This window comes from Streptopelia decaocto (assembly GCF_964273445.1).
Source record: "Streptopelia decaocto genome assembly, chromosome: Z".
NCBI lineage: Eukaryota > Metazoa > Chordata > Aves > Columbiformes > Columbidae > Streptopelia > Streptopelia decaocto.
In genome coordinates, this window is record NC_138657.1 from 36466535 (window position 1) to 36485901 (window position 19367).

The 19367-nt window shown below is 37.3% G+C and overlaps 1 protein-coding gene across 1 annotated transcript in view; it reads right to left on the reverse strand.

Moving 5' to 3' along the window:
- Positions 1–15954, reverse strand: part of SLC27A6 (solute carrier family 27 member 6) — a gene marked incomplete at its 5' end in the record, with an annotated part of 37446 nt that extends 21492 nt beyond the window's left edge. The window contains 4 exons of the mRNA XM_082075012.1: positions 3983–4107; positions 4762–4920; positions 6379–6585; positions 15441–15954. Of these exons, the coding sequence (XP_081931138.1) occupies positions 3983–4107; positions 4762–4920; positions 6379–6585; positions 15441–15954 (1005 nt within the window). The remainder of the gene's footprint in view (positions 1–3982; positions 4108–4761; positions 4921–6378; positions 6586–15440) is intronic.
- Positions 15955–19367: the final 3413 nt, after the last annotated feature.

The window sequence follows — 19367 nt, forward strand, 5'->3', positions numbered from 1 at the left end:
GGTATACCTTACTTACACCCAAGTAAGGGTACCCTTAATACCCCCAAGGAAAGAGGAAATGTCACTTATGCCAAATGGACATACAACACGACAGATATTGAAAGAAAATTTCTAAGCAATGATATAAGTAATTGTGAAAGACTTTGAATACAAGTAGACATGAACTCTGGTTTTAATAGAGATCTTACCAAGTTCATGCAAAGTTCAGACAATTAATGTCATAATGCATGACAGCTTATGAGAGTAGAATACAAGACATAATGATCAAGAAAACATTTCTAGCCTCTGTTTGTAAACCACTTCAGTATTCAGGTCTCCTTTACATGAAAGAGATGCCGTACAACCATTCATATCTTTCCAAAAGCTTCAGGATGCAACAGATATTTTTAAATAGTTCATTTGTTCAAATTTGAAATAAATCTGCAATTGCATTATGAAGATTTTGTATATACTTTATATGTTAAACTTTAAATGTGTTGCAACCCTCCAAGGAAAATATACCCACAGATTAGTAGAGAAGTATTTCCAAGGCCTTTGCTTAGAGAGGAAATAGGTAGCTATGCTAAGCCATACTTCTGAAATGTCACACATCACTGTTAACAGAGACTTCAAGCAATGTCAGCCAGCAAGAACAAATTATTAATTTGTTGAATATTCTCTTTCACTGGAGCAGTCATGCTAGTATTTTAGAGCAGGATCCATTTTGTAGTTACTGATTGCTGCTAGCCATCCATGCTGGCTCTCGTACTTTCACTATGATTAAAAGAATGCAGAAAAAGGGCTTGGAAGAGGACAGGCATGAGGATTACTCATTTATTCAGGAACCCAGCAAAATCTATGAACATCACATAATGCAAGGTCTTTGCACTCATACTTAAGGAAAAAAAGACAACTTCCTTTTCTAACAAATGTTACTTCCAGACAATGGATTACTAAACCAAACTGGATGGAGAACAGGCTTCAGAAAAATTCTACTGTAAAAGAGTCTTCGAGAGCTCTTGCAGATGTCAGTGGGAGGCAAAATGATCAAACAAGACAAAGCTAATAAGGAAAGCTAAGCCAAGAGTCTATGCTACGACAGAGACTTGCCAAAAGTTCTGTTCAAAAGCTATGACATAAAAGATCTCAATGCACCTTTCGACTGTTAGAAACATACAACTTATTTCAAGTTTAGTGTTAAAGAAACATGAAGCACTTAAGGTAATTGCTATGGTTTTAAAATGTGTTCATTAGAAGGACTTAATAGCACTCTAGCCTTGAGAACACTGCCACCATAATACCTTGACAGAGCTTTAAAACTTGTATTAGCCATATCTTTCTCATGCTGTCAGTATATATAGTAGTAATAAGTTAATGAAAGATAGATAACAACTTGGCAAATTACTTTACGAACTTGAAAAATAATGGATTGCATAACATATTTTAAAGCCTTCCATTTATTTATGTGAACATGTTTATCTTCCAGTTTTAACATGACAAATAACTACTATTTTTCTTCAAGTACCTAACTGTCAAACTGATCCATTTCATAATTTCAATTTTTGTTGATAAGTTACATGAGGTTTGTCTTTAGCCAGCTAGCAAAAAAAAAAGCCAAAACAAAAAAAAACCCTGAAGCCTCACCAGGCAAAGAGTTTGGACACGCCAGCTCCTAGAAAGTATGCACTTAAATTAATAAACAGAAAAGTTATATGGTTAATAAATAGTTAATAATGGTATAAGCATAGTATATAAACAGTTAATGATGACATAAATAACTTGATTTGGAAAACTTAAAACTTCTTTAATTTTATGATGGCTTGGTAAGAATTTAAAAATAAGTCTGTTTTACAAAGTGAAGCATATTAATCTATAATTTTTGCTTTAAGATACTGAATGGAATAAAATAGTAAAAGAAAATGCCATGCTCTAACTGCACAGTTGTTAAAGTACAGAAAACAGAACAATTAATATCTGAGGCTTCAGACACCGCAAAAGTTGTCAAGTGTTGGAGAGAAGGGAGATAACTTTGGGGAAATCACGTTAGCCTACAATGAAGAAAAATCAAAATGTATAATATAAAACCTCGGCCCTTCATTTGTTTTGTTATTCTTTGTAGTCTTTAACTTGACTTTTCCTTATCCTGTAACCTTTTGTTTATTGTATGATAAAAAGGAAACAAAATCAAACAAACAAAAGCAAACCAACAAATAAAAAACACCAAATAAAAAAGAAACAGAGACAGAAAGGGATCATTATTCTGGTTTCACACCACAGCCAGTGGTGGTCACTGGGACATCAGCCACGCCCTCTTTAATTGAAGAATATTCTCCTTACAAGGCATGCATAGATAGTGCTGTAAGACCTATGACTCACTGCTACATTACTTAAACATCTCTTTTTTTCAGGAGAAAAAAAAATCCAATGTCTTATGAACACGGACCTTTCCCATTCTTTGGTCAGCAACTTGAGATATTAATACAAATTGTTATTCCGCTGGAAAACAAGGCTGATTTGCATTCTCTTTGAATTATTAGAACACTGCTTAAGGAAGAAGTTATTCTAGAAAATAATAAAATTAAGAGTCGGATTAGAAAAGAATTTTCAGATTAATTAATTTGAATTATTGGCTTTGTTTCCTAAGAGATGACTCATTTCAATAAAATTCAATGAAAAGGAAATAGAAATAAATCACTGATTCTTGTGGGTTTTTTTAAATCACAAAATGAAATTATTATAGACGCAAAGGAAGAATGTTTAAAAACATAACAGTTGCATTGCATCCAACTTCCGTACTTTTTCACAAATCTCTTTGCGTTCCAAACATTTTCTTAAATTAAAAGAGGATACAGTTCTTTTTCCTTAATGTTGTACACGTACTTGGAATCTGTTATCTTTTTTTTAATTTAGCATTCAAAATAAAAGCTGTTTCTAATAATAACTGGCTGTGTAAAGTCATTTATTAAAATGCTTAACCAGGAGAGATAATGTGTGATGTAATCTTTAGGATTTATTATTGAAACAAAATAGGACAACCTACAGCTCATAAATGGATGGAAGTTGCCAGCATTAGCAAGATGAATTTTAGCTTTTACTGGACTATGAATGTTTGTTTCATATTAATTTTGACACAGCACAAGCATTTGAGGATAGAAAGACAGTTTGGTTTGCTATGCAACAGGTTATATCCATTCTGTCTATTTTATTCTATAGAACTTCAATTTATTCCAACAAATTTCATGCATCATCTCAAGTTCTCACTGTCATCAATGGGTAAATACAGAAACAGCAAAACCAGCCAGATAAGAAGTTAATTTAGGTAACCAGAGTCAGCTATACTTGGTAATTACAGCAGGTTCAGCATATATCGTACTTGATACCATGTAGGGAGACACCACAGACCGCCAAGGCAAAAGAAGTATTTTCAAGATGTGGCTAAGGCAGTTTCAGAGAGGAATGTCACTTCTACAAAAGTCACTTTGTTGTCTGGAACAGCTCTCTAATTGGAGCAAAAGGCATTCTGCCTTTGAGCTGCTAACCTAGATCAAAACCATTCCAAACTTAAAAATGTGGTTTAGTTGTTCTCAAAATAAGCACATTCCACAAGCCAAAATAGTGCTCAAACATGACCTACACAACTTGAGATCTCTGATATACTTACGTACCAAGAAACAAAGTTCTGAAAATTCTGAAAATACCTTGAATAGTAAGCTTGGTTTTCTAAGATTACATTGTAAAACTCTGTGAAATAATATTTTTTCACCAAATGATACTGAATCAGTTTTTCAGTCCTGAAATCTTTTAACATTTCAAGATCTGATTCACGCCATTTTTTTCTTTTACAGCCTAGAGATCACCAAATATTGGAAGAACCTCACATAAAAAAGAAGAACAGAGGGACGGGTTCAGTACAGCTTTCTTTCCCTTTTAACATAACCACAGTAAGAACAATAAATGTACATATCAGATGGAGATGAACAGCCATCATTTTGGTTCCACTTACCACTGGCTGGCTGCAAAGGTAACGACAAAGTTCTCCAATATACTGGATGACAGTCACATTGTATTTTTTGCAGTCACTCCAAAATTGACTAGCTGAGAACTTCTTTTTTAACACACAGGTTGCACCTTTGTGGAAACAGCAGAGAAAGAAATTAAGCATTTTCTCTGCATGGCAGTTTTGCTAGCTGTGTTCACTCTTTCCACCAAACAGAACATAAGAGGAACTAAGAGCAGCCTTGTTCACAGAACCATATGGTATTTAAGCTGTTTTGTTAGAAGACATGTTCAAACCTGGTAGACAAAGAAGGGAGATGAGCCCAGTCTCCTCCTTGGTGAGACAGTACACCAATAGGTAAGATATTGAAAGCTGGAAGACAGCTTCTCTTTGTTAGTATTATAACATCACTCAAAAGCATTTAACTGAAAATTAACATGCTCAGTCTGCACATACACTAACACACTATACACACAGACAAAATATTACATATGTCCTTAAGTTCCTTTCTACCTAAATATAAAAGAAACTAAAAACATCTGTGACACAAATGTCTATAACTAATTCTTCTCCAGTACTGCAAAAATACCTTGCGAGAGATCCTTAGCTATTTACAACAGTCCCCATTCCAAAATACAGAAATATAAAGCTATTCCAAAGAGATTATTCATTTGGTTTCAGCAAAGCATCAGTCCTCCTAATAGCAGTGAACTTTAGTGTGTTTCATAAATTCTCATAATCATTAATTTTTTATTAACAACACAATTAAATGAAATGAGCCCTACCCAATTGAATGCATCCACCGATGCCGAGAAGAGATGCTGAACTGTGATAAAGAGGCAGAGTAATATAAATTATGTCTTCTGCAGTAGCACCAAAAGCCCACAGTCCAGCAGCTCCTTTAAGAACCTGCATGTGACTAATGACTGCGGCCTTTGGAAGACCTGTAATGAAAACACAAAACAATGTATAAAGCTTCTCTTAAAAATAGCACTTCTTTTTTCCGCCTGTTTGAAGTCTCTAAAATCATAAAAGGATCAATTATTTATTCCGTAACTAAATTTTCAGTGATCTGTTTAGATGCCCATTATTAGACAACTGGCTGTTTAGTGCATTATTGCATGTTTGTTCTGTACACATAAAGATACACAGGCCACTTTGTAACATCATCTGTTATTTATTTAATCTGATATCAAGTCAATTCAAAGAGGTGGAAACATGAATAAACTCCATGGTTAGCACGCTATCAAATTATGTAGAGCCAACAAGGGGCCTGTACATACGGACTTCCTTCAACATAAAGAGACACCACACTAGATCTCTTTCAGGCAAGAGTCACTGTGACTGTAATGTAGTTAAGAAAGGTATGAGATCTACAGAAAGCAGATCATGTAGTGGGTGGATGTGTACATCTGCATCCACTTATTTGTAAATTAATGTAATACATACAAGCATTCAAGTAATTTTTTAATTCTACATAACTAAAATTTGAGACTTCACACAGATATTCTGAATGCTGTTACTAGAACTAAATCCTCCTACCTGGAGAATTCTATAGTAGTTTTCAGCTAAAACTCCTTACTTTTAACCAGCCAACTCAACTGTATTCAGACTATTAGTATTACAAACATAGCTGACCTCATGACAATATTTATGATTGCCTCTTTTTTTTTATTCTAGACTGACAGTATTGTTTTCTAATTTTTCCTCAGAACCCAAGGCAAATAAATCAAATAATTATTTGTATGAGGGAACAAAGACATAAAACACATCTTAATGTTAAATCTTTTAACGGCTAAAACTGTTGTGTTCGGCTGAATGAGAATGCCAATCTGCTTATCTTAACAACATCATGCTGCTTTTCATGTCATGATCATGATCAGTTTTTTTAAAGTCTTAGCTTCTTAGCTGCTGGAGCACTGGTAATAAATTCAGCCATCTGTTTCTAAACTAAAAGGCTAGTAACTTAATCCTATTTTCTTTCTCTACGGTGACCTGCACAGAACATGACTTAAGAAGAAAACCCAAATGTCTACTTGCTTGGTTTTTGAAGTTCTAGATACAATGTTAGCCCTATTAGCTAGGCAGTGGTGTGTGATCACAAAATAAATGTTTATTATCATTGTAAATGCACCAAAAAAGAAAAATGTTTTATAAATGTCTTAGCTTTGAAGTAATAAGAGGTAAAGCTTCTCATAGTAATTGCACAATATGGCAGTAAAAAAAAAAATTAAAAGAAGCCCATAAACCACTGAATTTCAATAGTTATTGACAAGAAACATGCTTATTTTCTACCATAATGCTTCTACGTAGGAAAGGTGATATTCTGCAAAAATGAGAGTTTCAGAAAATCAAGTCAATGAAAGCTGAAGGAAAATATAGACTCTTTAGGAGACCTGTACCTGTTGTTCCTGAAGTAAATATATATAAAACAGATGACTTGAGGTTGTTGGCAGACTGTCGTTTAACTGGAACAGGGTCTTCAGATGCAGCCTCTATTTTGTCTAAAAGGGTATGCACGCTTGGAAAAGTGGAGTCTTTGGTCATTACCCAAACACTGACATCTTTTTCGAGATTAGGAAGAATTTCTTCCAGTGTCCCAAGCAAATCTTGAAAATGAACATAAAATAATGTTACTTACATTATGTCTTCACAAAACTAGTGAATAAAGTATTTATCCTCTAAACATTTTGCTTTTTGTAATATAAGGAGGAATGAAAGTAACCACGACAGACATCAATAAATTCAATACAATAATGATGAATTAGAATGAAAATTCACTGAAAACAGGACATAATGTGGTAATAATAGTGCTGACCCCACACGGTCTAATTCTTAACTAGCCCTCAGGGCAAAATGGCGAGCCTTAATGACTAGCTCCTGCTGCCCACCTCATTTTGAATAACCCTTTGTCACTGCAAAGATCAAAATGAAGTGCAGTTAGGCTTCAACTAAATCCTGAAGAAAGATGTTGAAGATGCAAGGTAAGTGCCCTTAATGGCAACCTCCTCAAGCAGTATTTTTTGCAAAAGCACAGAAGTGACTCATTTAAAAATCCACAAAAAACTGTATCATGTATGCAGGTATCTGAATTTCACAGAACAGAAATATGATACAGGCCCATGGTTTATTCAGAGACTGCCAGGGAACAATGTGACTATGTAGTGCTTTACGTGCATTAGATACCTTAATGAATCTGATTTTAGGTACAGCATACAATTTTATTTTCTTACAATCACATGTTCATTCACTGAAAGCCATTCCTTCTATTGGCTTTCATGTGACTAAAAGCAAAACCTCACTTTTATTAAATAAAAACTGCAGCATAACTAAGATCTATTTGATTGCATAATCAGGAAAGAAACCATGAGAGAGAGTTCTAGATTAAACAAAAAGAAAAAATACAAATAGAGGCCAACAAAGTAATACATTTTGTAATTACATTTATATTTCTAAGCATTTTTACTATCTGTCATTTTCTCAGAAAACTTCACAGGCATTAAAATACTAATCCAGGAAAATTCTCAAGAATAAGAATAATACTGCTTTCAATAGAACTATGCATATACTTAAAGACTCATTTACACTTAAGTGCTTTGCTGGAGCTCAGCCTATGTAATTAATCTTGCAAATATCCCTGTGGGTATAAATTTATGTTATTATTTCAGTTTTTATAGATGAGTAAACAAAGTTGACATGACTCACCAAGAACCTCATAATGAGGCATTGCCACAGCCAGCATTTGAAATCCTGATGTCAACTCCAAGCTTATTTCACAAACATTAAATATGGATACCATTAATAGAACCTCCTTGTATAGATTTTACACCAAAATAATTGAAGATTTTTAATCCTTCGGAAAACTACTTTCTTAATGACAGACTGTTGTATATATTTTAATGAATGACATACTAATCTCTGTTACTGTAACAGAGATATAGCCTACTGTTGCCAACTAAACATATGTCTTACAAACCTAAAGCCTACAGAGTACAAGTTCTATATATTTTATGAATGTTTAACAAATAGATCTGATGGAGTGTGACGTTCAGTTTTAGGTGTTCTAATTTCTTTGCACTGCAGAACGGCATCAGGAAAGAATCACCCAAATAATTATGAAAATCTAAAAGACAGCCTCCTGTTTGAATTGTTAGACTACAGTCCCCTTCCACTACACATAGCAACAGAACGAAAAAATGTGAATTTAAAAAAAAAAAAAGCTAAGGACAATAGTGTTAACTGCAGGAAACTGAATGCCCTGAAATCATGGTTCATTGGCATATTAATTCTGTTTTGCTGTCATATTGTAAAATCAGGGTATATTTTTCAAGTAATAAATATGAAAATACAACAGTATAATTTCTAATGAGAAACACCTATTAATAAACCAAGTGTGACAGAATACCTGTATACTTATTACCTTCAAATACTGTCTTCTGTCTTCCTATTATACATATATAGAGATACATGGTCTCCTAAATATACTAATGATAGTTTGTGTAGGTATAAGTTAGGCTGAGAACATAGGAAAAGAAACACAGTGGCTGGTGCTCCATTTCTGTTCTGAACAACAGTAAAATAATACAGCACACTGGCTACAACTACAGTGCCAGCAAAGATGTTAAGGACTGTTAATTGTTAAGAATTTTTATTAATTTCTTGGCTCGTCCCGCTTCCAGTAGACCTTTGAATCAGACTCAGCTGTCTATCCTGTGTAGTGTTCTTATCAGATAAAAAATGTGATGTAGAAATATTGAGAAAAAATGCCGAACAAAAGGTGTTGTGCAAAATGACGCTGTGTAACTAAAGCATAATTGTAAATTATACCTATTTTTTAACTGAAAACTATCTTCTTGCAAAAGGCCTGGAAAACAAAACAAACACACAAAAAAACCAAACCAACAAACAAAAAAAACCCCAAACACACACAGAAAAACCAACCACACAACAACAACAACAAAACAACCAAAAAAACCCAACTCCATGAGTATCATCCTTTTAAAGTACTGTAGATACCAAAGGGATTTCCTTATTTTCCATAGATAAATTCATTCCTTCTTGAATTTCCTTGAATTATTTTGCTTTTTACATTTCTGAATGTGATGAAGGTGAAGTTGTATTACTTACCAACTTCTAACTTCTCTACAGAAGATATTGTTTTTAGGACTGCAGGACATGAAGAAATTCACAAGTATTACTAATTCTTTAGTATTCAAAAGTTCTAGATAAGATGTGCACCAAGTTTTTTGTGTATTTGAGTAACATGAAGTACAAGTTGTAAAAAATAAGAGGACTTTTTTTTCTTTTTCTGTCCTTCCTTCCCAGGAAGAAAGATGGCAACTATTATTTCAACTCTACAGACACAATCATTTAAGATTCAAGAATGTCAGGAGGACATAGGCCCCTTTTAGTAGACTGAAAGATATTTACTGTAAATAATTAAGATTAATCTTCAGATTAAACATTGTATTGTTGTTGCACAGAGGCTTGCTTTTTTTTTTTTAACTACTATCGGACTATGAATTGACTATAAAATAGAATTTTTCTTCTGTGCTCAGGAATCTAGTACTTGGAACAATATGTGAGCAGCTTGTAATTATACATTATCTTGAAAGAAATTTCTAGCTAGATAGCAGAGAACAGCAGAAGCAATTTCCTGAATAAGAAAGGATAATTTAAAACAGCTGTATTCAAAGTGCTAGAAACTGAAAATTACTTCTGGAACACACAGGAGCATGGGCCTTTTGAAGATAAGTCTCAGTTGTACTAATATATTTCCAAAGAATAATTCTGATGATAGTCAACTAATGTTCTGTTCCACGAACAAAGAACTTGTGTGCCAGACTTCGTGTAGGGCTCACTGGCCTTACATATCACGTTGTCCAACTGTTAGGAAAAAACAGCCCTCTTGGAGGAACTACAGTTTGATTATTTCTAGAGGTATCTGGTATGTGTACTTTAACATAGAATCATATAGAAAAGCAATTATAGTAAAGCAGTTTGTCTATTTAAGCTTGTTGTTTCTCTCAAGTACTTGTTTGTTTTTTACACAAGTATATTTAAGCTTTGGTTTATTTGTTTTGGAATAAAAGACTGCTAATCTAAAGTTTGGCAGTGTACTCAGCAGTTCTGTGTGCATTGTTTACACAGTTTGTATACAAATATTCACCATTTGCTAACCATTTGGCTTCTACTGGGAAAAACAAAACCTCTATAACTGATCAAGATGAACATACTTCTCCACTTCTTTGGTTTTTTCCCCTCTTGCTTTTAAAGCATTTCATTATTCAATAAAAAGTCTGAAACTGTTACATGAAATTCACATAAATACATAATTGTTACATCTTTTGAGAAAGCAGGGAAAATATGTTTTGGTTTTGAACTATTGTCCTAGCCTTCAAGTTGCATAAAAGGTTTTTATGTTATTTTCTGGCAAAGAAACAATGCAGCCTGTTGGCAAGGACATAGTCCTACACTGATGAAAGGAATAAATCAGATTATGAGATCAACTTGTACTGAACAGAAAGTTACTCCAAAGGAAAGATGTATGAAACGGTTCTTACATTTGTACGCTGGTCGATATGCTCAGTAAGCTATGGCAAGTCCAAACTCTTCTCCAGACTGTTTGGCCTCAAAAAATAATTGTTACTTGTACTTGATCCCCCAAGTGGCTCTTTACACTGAGCACTTATTCTCACTAAGCAATAATAACAGAAATTACAAGTCAGTTGTGGCTCATGATCAGTGCTGGTATTTTGAAACATCACTGAAGCCAGTAAAGGTAGTAAAACAAATATCAGCTTGGGAATCACTGTTTTTCACTCCAAGGCCACCTGGGACAGAGGCACAGAGTAAGTAAAAGCAAGTAATCAAAGAGTTATGGTGTCTAACAGAGTGGATGTCTTCTGCAGGTCATCTGTGGTTTCCTTGTCCTAAATGTTTAGGTCTAAATAGCTTTTTATTCCAAATAGCTTTAAAAAATGGTTTTTATAAAATACTTTTATATAATACCATGTGACCTTAATTAAGAAATACTAAAAAAGACTTTGTTTACTCTCTTTATTCTGCCAGCATAAACCCTCATTCTGAGTTCAGATGGTGAGGAGTTCAGAAAACACTCTGCAGCAACAGAAAGCACTGCTGTTGCCTCAAGAGTAAATAATCCTGGCCAGGAAAACGCTATATGTGCACAGCTGGGAGATGCAATTCTCTACAGAATCAAAGAATCACAGAGTGGCTGTGGCTGGAAGGGACCTTGAGAGGTTGCCTTGGTCCCACACCCCTGCTCAAGCAGGGCCACATAGAGCAGGCTGCCCACAAGTGTCCATGTACAGTCCATGAACAGTCTTTTCTGTCAAGACTGATGTAAACCCAGCTCATGGAGTTTAGTAATGTAATCCTTTCATAGTTGAATCCTTGCATCAGAAATCATAATGCTGATCTGGGATGTCCTACTAAGAGCTGAACTCTTTCGAGTAGCAACATACTATAAATGCACTGGAAAATTCTATTTGCACCTTTCTGGTGGGTCACTAGATTGTAAGTGCTGTTTACTAGCTGTTACACAGGTACTGTCCAAAGATAAAATCTAATCCCCTGTTAAAGCAAGACTCCAATGTGTAGAAATATTCCCTAGAAAGGACACAGTGCCTTAAAAGGTGTCTCCATTTTAAGCAGTACCTTATTCCTCTGTTTAACCAGTAGTTTTTAAATTAATAAAGGTAGCATAGTCTGGTAACAAAGGTAGTAAGGGCAAATATCTTTTTAACCAGTCAGATTGCTGTTCAAGTAAGTTAATGCTGGCAGTCTGACCAAAAGGCATAAGAGTTTGTTTTTTTCTCCTTTACAAATTCCTCATTTATTTATATGTTAGTTAACTGCTGTTTTATTAAAAATGCAGTTTTAAACTCCAACTTCTGAATCTCTTTCAACAAACATCTCCCAGAATGGGTGTGGTGGTAGATACTGCTGCTGGGAATGGAAGTGTGAGAATGTTACACAACAAATGAAAGAAAAAGCTAAATGCTCTGGGAACACAGGAGACAAAAGTAGCTAAAGCAAAAGCTCTGCCACCATGGTAAGAGGAAATACTGGAAAGGAACACAAAGTCTAAATACTGGCAAATGAGAGAACGTGTATTTGCCTTTCAGCCTGTGGTTGGATGAGAAGGAAAAACCCAAGTTACTAGATTGTGCTCAACGAATTAAAAGAACATTGCTGTCACAGAAAAAAAAAAAAAAAAATCAGTCATTTAGAGATATCAATTTCATATAAGAAACCAACAAGAGGGAGAAATCTTGACTTTTTATAATAATATCTGAGGCTTCAGAGTAAAACATTCAATTGCAGAGAGTTCATAGAATATATAAGTCAAAACCAAACCCCCCAAACTCAGGTACTGTTGGAAGACTTCCATCTAAAGTTAGAAAATATCCAATCAAAATAGCAGAGAATTGTCAGACCAGAAGTGCTGAAGGAAAGACAAGATGATATTAATTGGACCAGGTTATACAACCACAACCTCTAAAATATGCAAGCACAAAACTGAAGACTACAAATTCCACAAATGAGAGTGATCTTGCAAGAGGTAGTATGAAAGGCTGAACAAAGCATCGAAGAAAATGCAAACATAAACAGTACTCAGCCTATTTGGATAGAGGTATCACATTTGTAAAAAATAAAAGCTTTTTGGAAAAACGACCAGAAGCACCAGAAGAAGTTGCAATATACAATTGTGTCATGCAGGGGAATGCTACGCCACCATTCTTAACAGGGAAGATTTGCAATGAAGAGTTATCTGTGGGCACTGTCCCAGATATCAGTAAAAGGTGGAAGGTTCCCTTCAGCACAAACAAAACCTTAAAATTAAATGGATTTGAATACAGGTTCTTGATTTCATGTGCCATTACAGACAAGAATTTTGAGAGCAAATTTGGTGTTGCTGGGCACAGCCAGTTAATGGTCAAATTGTTAAGGGTGAGGGGATGATTTCTGCTGTGCTGCAGTATATTACCAAGACTGAAGGCCATCCAAAATATTTAAAAGATAGTTTTGTAACTGTTACAAAAAATGGAATTGCTAAGTCAAGCCTATATTTGTTTATGGAGGGTAAAAAACCTACATATTTTTGAAAATTAGAATTTCCACTATCCAGAAATAATACCATTACATACTAATCTCTGATTTAAAAAAAACAATCTTAGTTGCCAAACATGATGCTTGATTATGACAATAACAGATATTGGACCCCAGGTTAATTGTTCTTAGGGTAAAAATTTTTCCAAAAAATAGACTATGTTCAACGTGTGCACAGTCCTCTGAAAAAATGGTGCCACAAGAGCAAAACACACAAGAAAGCTGAACTCACGTCTACTGATAAGGAAGAATCCCTTGAAACACACACTAACGCTGGACAAAAAGATGTTAAACAAACCTCTGAGAATTATCTGACTGTGTAACCTCGGTGTTAAATACCGCTCTGAAATTTTCATAAACATTAGGGGGAAATTATTATGTACAATAATTATGCAAAATATGTTTTTGTTTCAAGAGTGGTATGAATTAGTCTTCACAGTCACTGAACAGTATATGAGACTTCAGTTGTGAAACCTGGACTGCTTTGGAGTCTCCTTTTGGAGCCAATAAACAAGGACATTAGCAGAATTTCAACTTCTTTCACAGGTACAGTTTAAAAAGAGCCTCTAGGTCCTGAAAAAGAATACTGTGAAGCCTTGCAGGCTCAAGGGACTGAAAAACTTAATGCAGAGACTAAAACCGATGAACAAAATAACATCAATACATAAAAGACCAGCTCTGAGACTACTTTGTTTGTATCTCTGTTGTATTATCTGTCTGCACATCACTCTTCTTTTGTGAGCAGCAGCAGAGTCCTGGAAGAAGTCAGTTTAACATAGTTGTTCTTGCCATTAGTTGCTGCTAACAAATTAAGAGCGGAGAAACATGGACCCTGATCATGCTTTGAAAATGCTTTTTTCATTCATTATTTTATCTCTCATTTTAATAAAGATTACTCATAGATAAAAGTTATGATCCAAAGTTCTCCTCCATCAAAGTCAATGAGCAAGAATTTTCTGAACATTAATTCCATTCCTCAATCCATTTAATCAAAAGCACATATTCCTGAGTGGGTGTTAAATGAGTTGTTGATGTTGTTGTTATTATTATTATTATTTATTATTATTATTATTATTATTATTATTATTGTACGAAGGCAAAATTATAAAACTGTTAGTTCAGAAGCATTGTTATCACGTGTTTTGGGATTATATTTACATTATATTTACATTGGCTTTTGTTTCATTAGCTTGTTTTAATTATCGGGCATTCTTAAACCAGCATACCATACAATCAGAATGACAAAATTTATAATTAAAAATATGCAAGGAAAAAATATTAAATATATTTTTGAAAGCATAAATTTTGCAGCAGCAGAGAACATGGGGAAGGAAATCCACATTTAGGTGTCATGGATGCAAAACCCCACAACCTCTGTAATCAGAATAAGACAAGAACTTCTGAAATAGAAATAAAGCAGAGGAGACTTGAAATAATAGCGAGGCAGAACAAGATCAATATTTTATATTTTTAAATATTCTTCTCCACCCAAATGTCAAGGTTGTGTGTGATCTTTTACCATTGAAGGTTCACTTGCACTTGATCATAAATGCTGCACCTAGTTTAGGTTTTGGCTCTGTCTTCAGTTTCTACATCTCTATAAATGAAGCCCAATTAGAATATATAACACACAGTATGCGTACATCGAGATTTTAAATTATTTTGAAACACTTAATAAAAATGCAATACTTTGTAAACTTGCACAATTATCTCCAATTCAAATACAGCAACATCTTCTATAATCAAACACCAACAGTAAGGTGGTTATTACAAAACAAACTCCTATGTGCTACAACTGTAAAAAAAACCTCTTGAATTTTAGTTCCTGGAAGACTACCATACCTCTGCAAATAGCTGGGCAGCAGAGGCTGTACAGTCTGAGCTTAGAACTTCTGCTTTGCAGTGGTTTTGATCACTAGAAAGACACAGGGATAGCACAGGAGAATAAAGTACTGACTTAAATAAGATTAAAATGGACTATTTAAAAATGAATGGGAAATTATTCTTAACAGATCATTTAAATATTTTCTGAGATACATTAAGCAACTACTGAAGTGATTAAATGTTTGGAACAGGCTGTACTTAGATGTACTCTCCTGCAGTGCACACTTTTCAATAAAAGGTTAAATGGATGTCTCCAAAGCATGGACAGACTTGATTCTGCCTGAGAGGCTTAAGCTTTATGATCTCTTGAACCTCTTTAGTCCTAGATTTCCTTCATTCTGTGAACATCTGTAAATCAGCCTTTCAATAATGGAGTTAGAGAGACATACACCTGGGAGAAGTGACATTAAAAGTTTTGGATGTATGAATCTGGCATATACTTTACCTGCTCCCACAACCAGCATCTTGGGCTCACAGCTACTGATACAGTGCAGGAGAGATCTGGAGCGAACATTGAAGTTGAGGAAAGCGACCACACAGCCCAGCTTGGCCAGTCCGAACCACACATGAATGAAATCTGGCTCATTGCCCATCAGCAAGGCCACTGTGTCACCCTTCTTCAGAGCCCCATGGTGCAGGAAGACCTGCGCTATCCTGTTACTCCTCCTGTCCACATCCCGGTAGGTGTGCACCTTCCCCTCATAGATGAGGAACGGCTTGTGGGGCTGCTTCTCAGCCAGCTTCACAAACTTGTCCAGGATGGTGACAATCTTCCCTTGCAACCGGTACATCTCCACTTTCAGCCCATACATCAATACTTTCAGCAGGTATCTGAGGTCAGCCCAGAAGTAGGGGAAGAAGAGTTTCTGAATGAGGTGCAAGGAGACAATCCCGGCGGCAGCGCCCGGTACCCAGGAGGGCGGCATTGCGAGTGAATAAAGGTCGTCCCAGCCGCTCATATCACCGCAGCCAGGAAGCTTGAAACACGGTAGTCGGAACGCAGGGAGCAGCCGGGCACGGTGCGGAGCCTGAGGAGAAGGCAGGTGAGGGCTGATGCTTTTCCCGCCGTCTCCTGCTCCAGAGGGGTCCACCGCCCTGGGAAGCCCGCACCAAACCCCGCTCAGGCAGAGCACGGGGAGCCGAGCAACAGACGGCGACCGCCGGGCGAGCACCTCACCCCGCCGCCCGCCTCAGCCCCGCCACGGCCGCTGCCCGGAGCCGCCCGTGCGCCTCAGGCTCCCCCGACTGCAGCGGGCCCCGCACCTGCGGGACAGCACGCCCCGGCGGGCGCGGTGAGGGCAAGCAGGGCCGGAGTTCCGGACCTCACCGCGCACGGCTGCGGCGTGAGCTCCCCGCCCCCGGGACTCACGGACGGCACCGAGCTGCTGGCGGGGCGGCGCGGCTGCTCCCTGAGCCTGTTGCATAAGGCGCGATCCGCTTCTTCACCCCCGCCCCCGGCCACGGTAGCCCGGGACTTTGGATCCTGCCTAAGGCGGTGGCCGAGCGCAGGAAGTGTGGCCCCGGCATGGATGGCCCCCGCCGCTGCGAGCGGCGGCAGAGCGAGGGCCGGGGACCCGGTCCCTGGGAGGGCGGCGGGGACGCACCGGGAGGGCAGATGCCCTCGGGCTGTGCCCTCGCTACCTGTAGCAGTTCGGCCCCGGGATGTCAGTTACCGGCGCTGGTCCCTGGGGCTCGGCTCCGTGCGGAGGCGTCGAGCGGGGCTCAGCCTCCAGCCCGTCACCAGGGGGGCTCAGGCCAGCCTGCTGCCCACGCTCACACACCACCGGCGCCTCTGGAGCACTTTCAGGCCGAGGAGACCAGCGTTGCAACAAGCCCAGCTACAGGAAATACCTTCAGGAGTGGTTCAGTCCTCCTGGAGGCTGGCGGCTGGGTCAAGGCCACGGGTCAGTGTACCATGCAAATGTGTCTTCTTTGTGCTGAAGGGATGCTGCTGGAAAGCAGCAGTCACACCAGGGGACGGTGGTGATCCTGCTGCTGCTGATGTCTGTCACGCCAAGCACTTCAACACACTGATGACTCGCTGCCATCTAAAGGCATCCACTGCTGTCATGGTGTTCATGTGTTTTAGTGTGGCTGAGTGTGGAATTATGTGGGCCATGAGAAGCTGAGGTAATTTTGTGAGTGACACATTTTCTACCTTTGTGTTGACCACAAACAATTTGAACTCGTAACTCCAGTGCATTGTGACAAAAAATCAGAAGGTACTTACTTCTTTTAAAACTGCAGCCTATAGTAAATACATTTTTTTTTACAGCATGTAAATGTGCTTTGAAACAATTCTGAATTTTCTCCTCTTCCTCTCCTCTTCTCCTCTTTCTCCCATACGCTTTCCTCCCATCCCTTCCCTTCTATACTATCTGTACTATACAGCTTTTCTTCCTAGGACAGAGGCAGTTTGCATATGGCAATTTAGAATGTTTAATTATTGCAAATACGTGTGAGAGTTTTGGTTTAAACATTTCATAAATTAAGCAAATGACCTAAATGTGTCCAGAGTCCTCCTTACAAAACTTAGGCTTACTTTGAACCATGGCATATTTCCTGCAAAGCTTGCTTTGTATAACTTTGGTTTATTTCTTGGCTAACCAAGGTCACCTCAGCAAGAAAGTCCTGTCAGTTTCTTCCTCTCTTTTGCCCGAGTCTTGCTCTTCTTGTCTAAGGATCTCCTTAGCCACTTTTTAGCCTTGTGACAAAAGCAAAAAAATTACTATCACTGAAGTGTGAATGGAAATGTTTATGGGTGAGGAAGCAACAGCTGCAAAAGACCTGAAAGGGTGATCTATACTGATAATGAAGAAAGATTTTCCAGGTAATCAAATTCAGGATTGTATTGTTTCTGGCAAACCCAGGCAGCTTGCCTTCTGATTAAACCACAACAAGTTAAGGGACAAACCTGCCCTCTCACAGAGGAGAGACAAGGTTGCAGCAGATCACATATGCCATTGCTTTCCTGTTACCCAATAGGTGGTAGGAAAACAAGGAACTACTAAAGAACTCAAGATGTAATTCAGATGCTACAAATAGATTCCTTAAATTGTCTTGTCATTACAAGAAGACTTTTTCCTCCACAATAAATGTGACACAGATTTCTGTTCAAAAAACTCAAAAATTTGTAGATTACTCTAAATCGAAGTGCACACTGCCTTCCTCAGTGTTTGAAAAAATGATTGCAGACACATAACAGAAACAATAGATCATTGATTTCTTAGGGTTTTGGGCATATGTTCCACATCATGCAGTCAGAGAGAAAAGACTTGGTTCACAGAGCTCTTGCAGGTAGATTTTGTACCAATCCTCCACTAATCTTCACAGGAAAATTTCAGTTTACTCTGTTTTGGTTTGTCTGGTTGCTTAGTTGGCTGGGGTTTTTGTTTGTTTGTTTTGTTTGTTTGTTTGTGTTTTTGTTGATTTTTGGGGTGTTGTTTGTTTGTTTGTTTTTTCCCCAACCTTGAAATGCAGGAACACAAGGAATAATGGAAATTTAATTCTGGCCATTTGACCAAAGCTCAGCTTCATGCTCATTTTGTCATGTTATTTGAGAAGGTTTTTAGCTCTTGCCTTAGAACCCTGGGAATCATATGAACTGTCTTTCCTGTGGTCTCCTGTGCATTGACAATTGAATGAGAGGATCAGGAAAAAAGATGGGCTGAGGCAGCAACAAACCCATTGAGAAGTGGCAGGCTGCTTTTCAGTCCTAAGAATGCTGCTCACTACTTGGTACATCTCTTCTTTAGGTCATTGCACAGTCAAACTATGTTAAATCATGTGTGGTCTTTGTCAGTTCCAACTGGAGAGACAATCATTTTACCTCTAACTCTATGGTTTTGACTAATTTTTATTATAAAATTTTTAATCTATGCTAACTCATTTGGCTTTACTCCAAAAGAATGGAGTAGAACAGACACTTGAAGAGTTGAGCTGTCTCCTCAGCTGGCTCTAGTACTGTTAGCATCTGGTTCTCCACTAGGACCGAGGCTTGATTAGATTAAGAATATAGAGACAGCTTTGTTGTATGAGGGCTGTCTGGACATCCATTGGAAGCTATTATAATTCAAGCAAATTAAATAGTGCAAAACTAGATGACAAATAGATTTCATAGCTCTTTAAAAGTGATACTAGCAGTAGGCTATTGATATGGTAGTGTTCCTTACTTGTAAGATCTGCATATGTTGTATCCCATATAGGTGTACATTTACAGGAAGACAAAAGTATTTAGTTTTTCTGCTGGGAAGCATCACTTCTTCCAGAAGGACATTTGTTTTTCTTAGGTGAAAATAACTTAAAGGGCCTATGTTCCTTTTTTTTTTTTTTTTTTCCAGTTATAAGTAAATCAAATGCTACAGTAACTTAT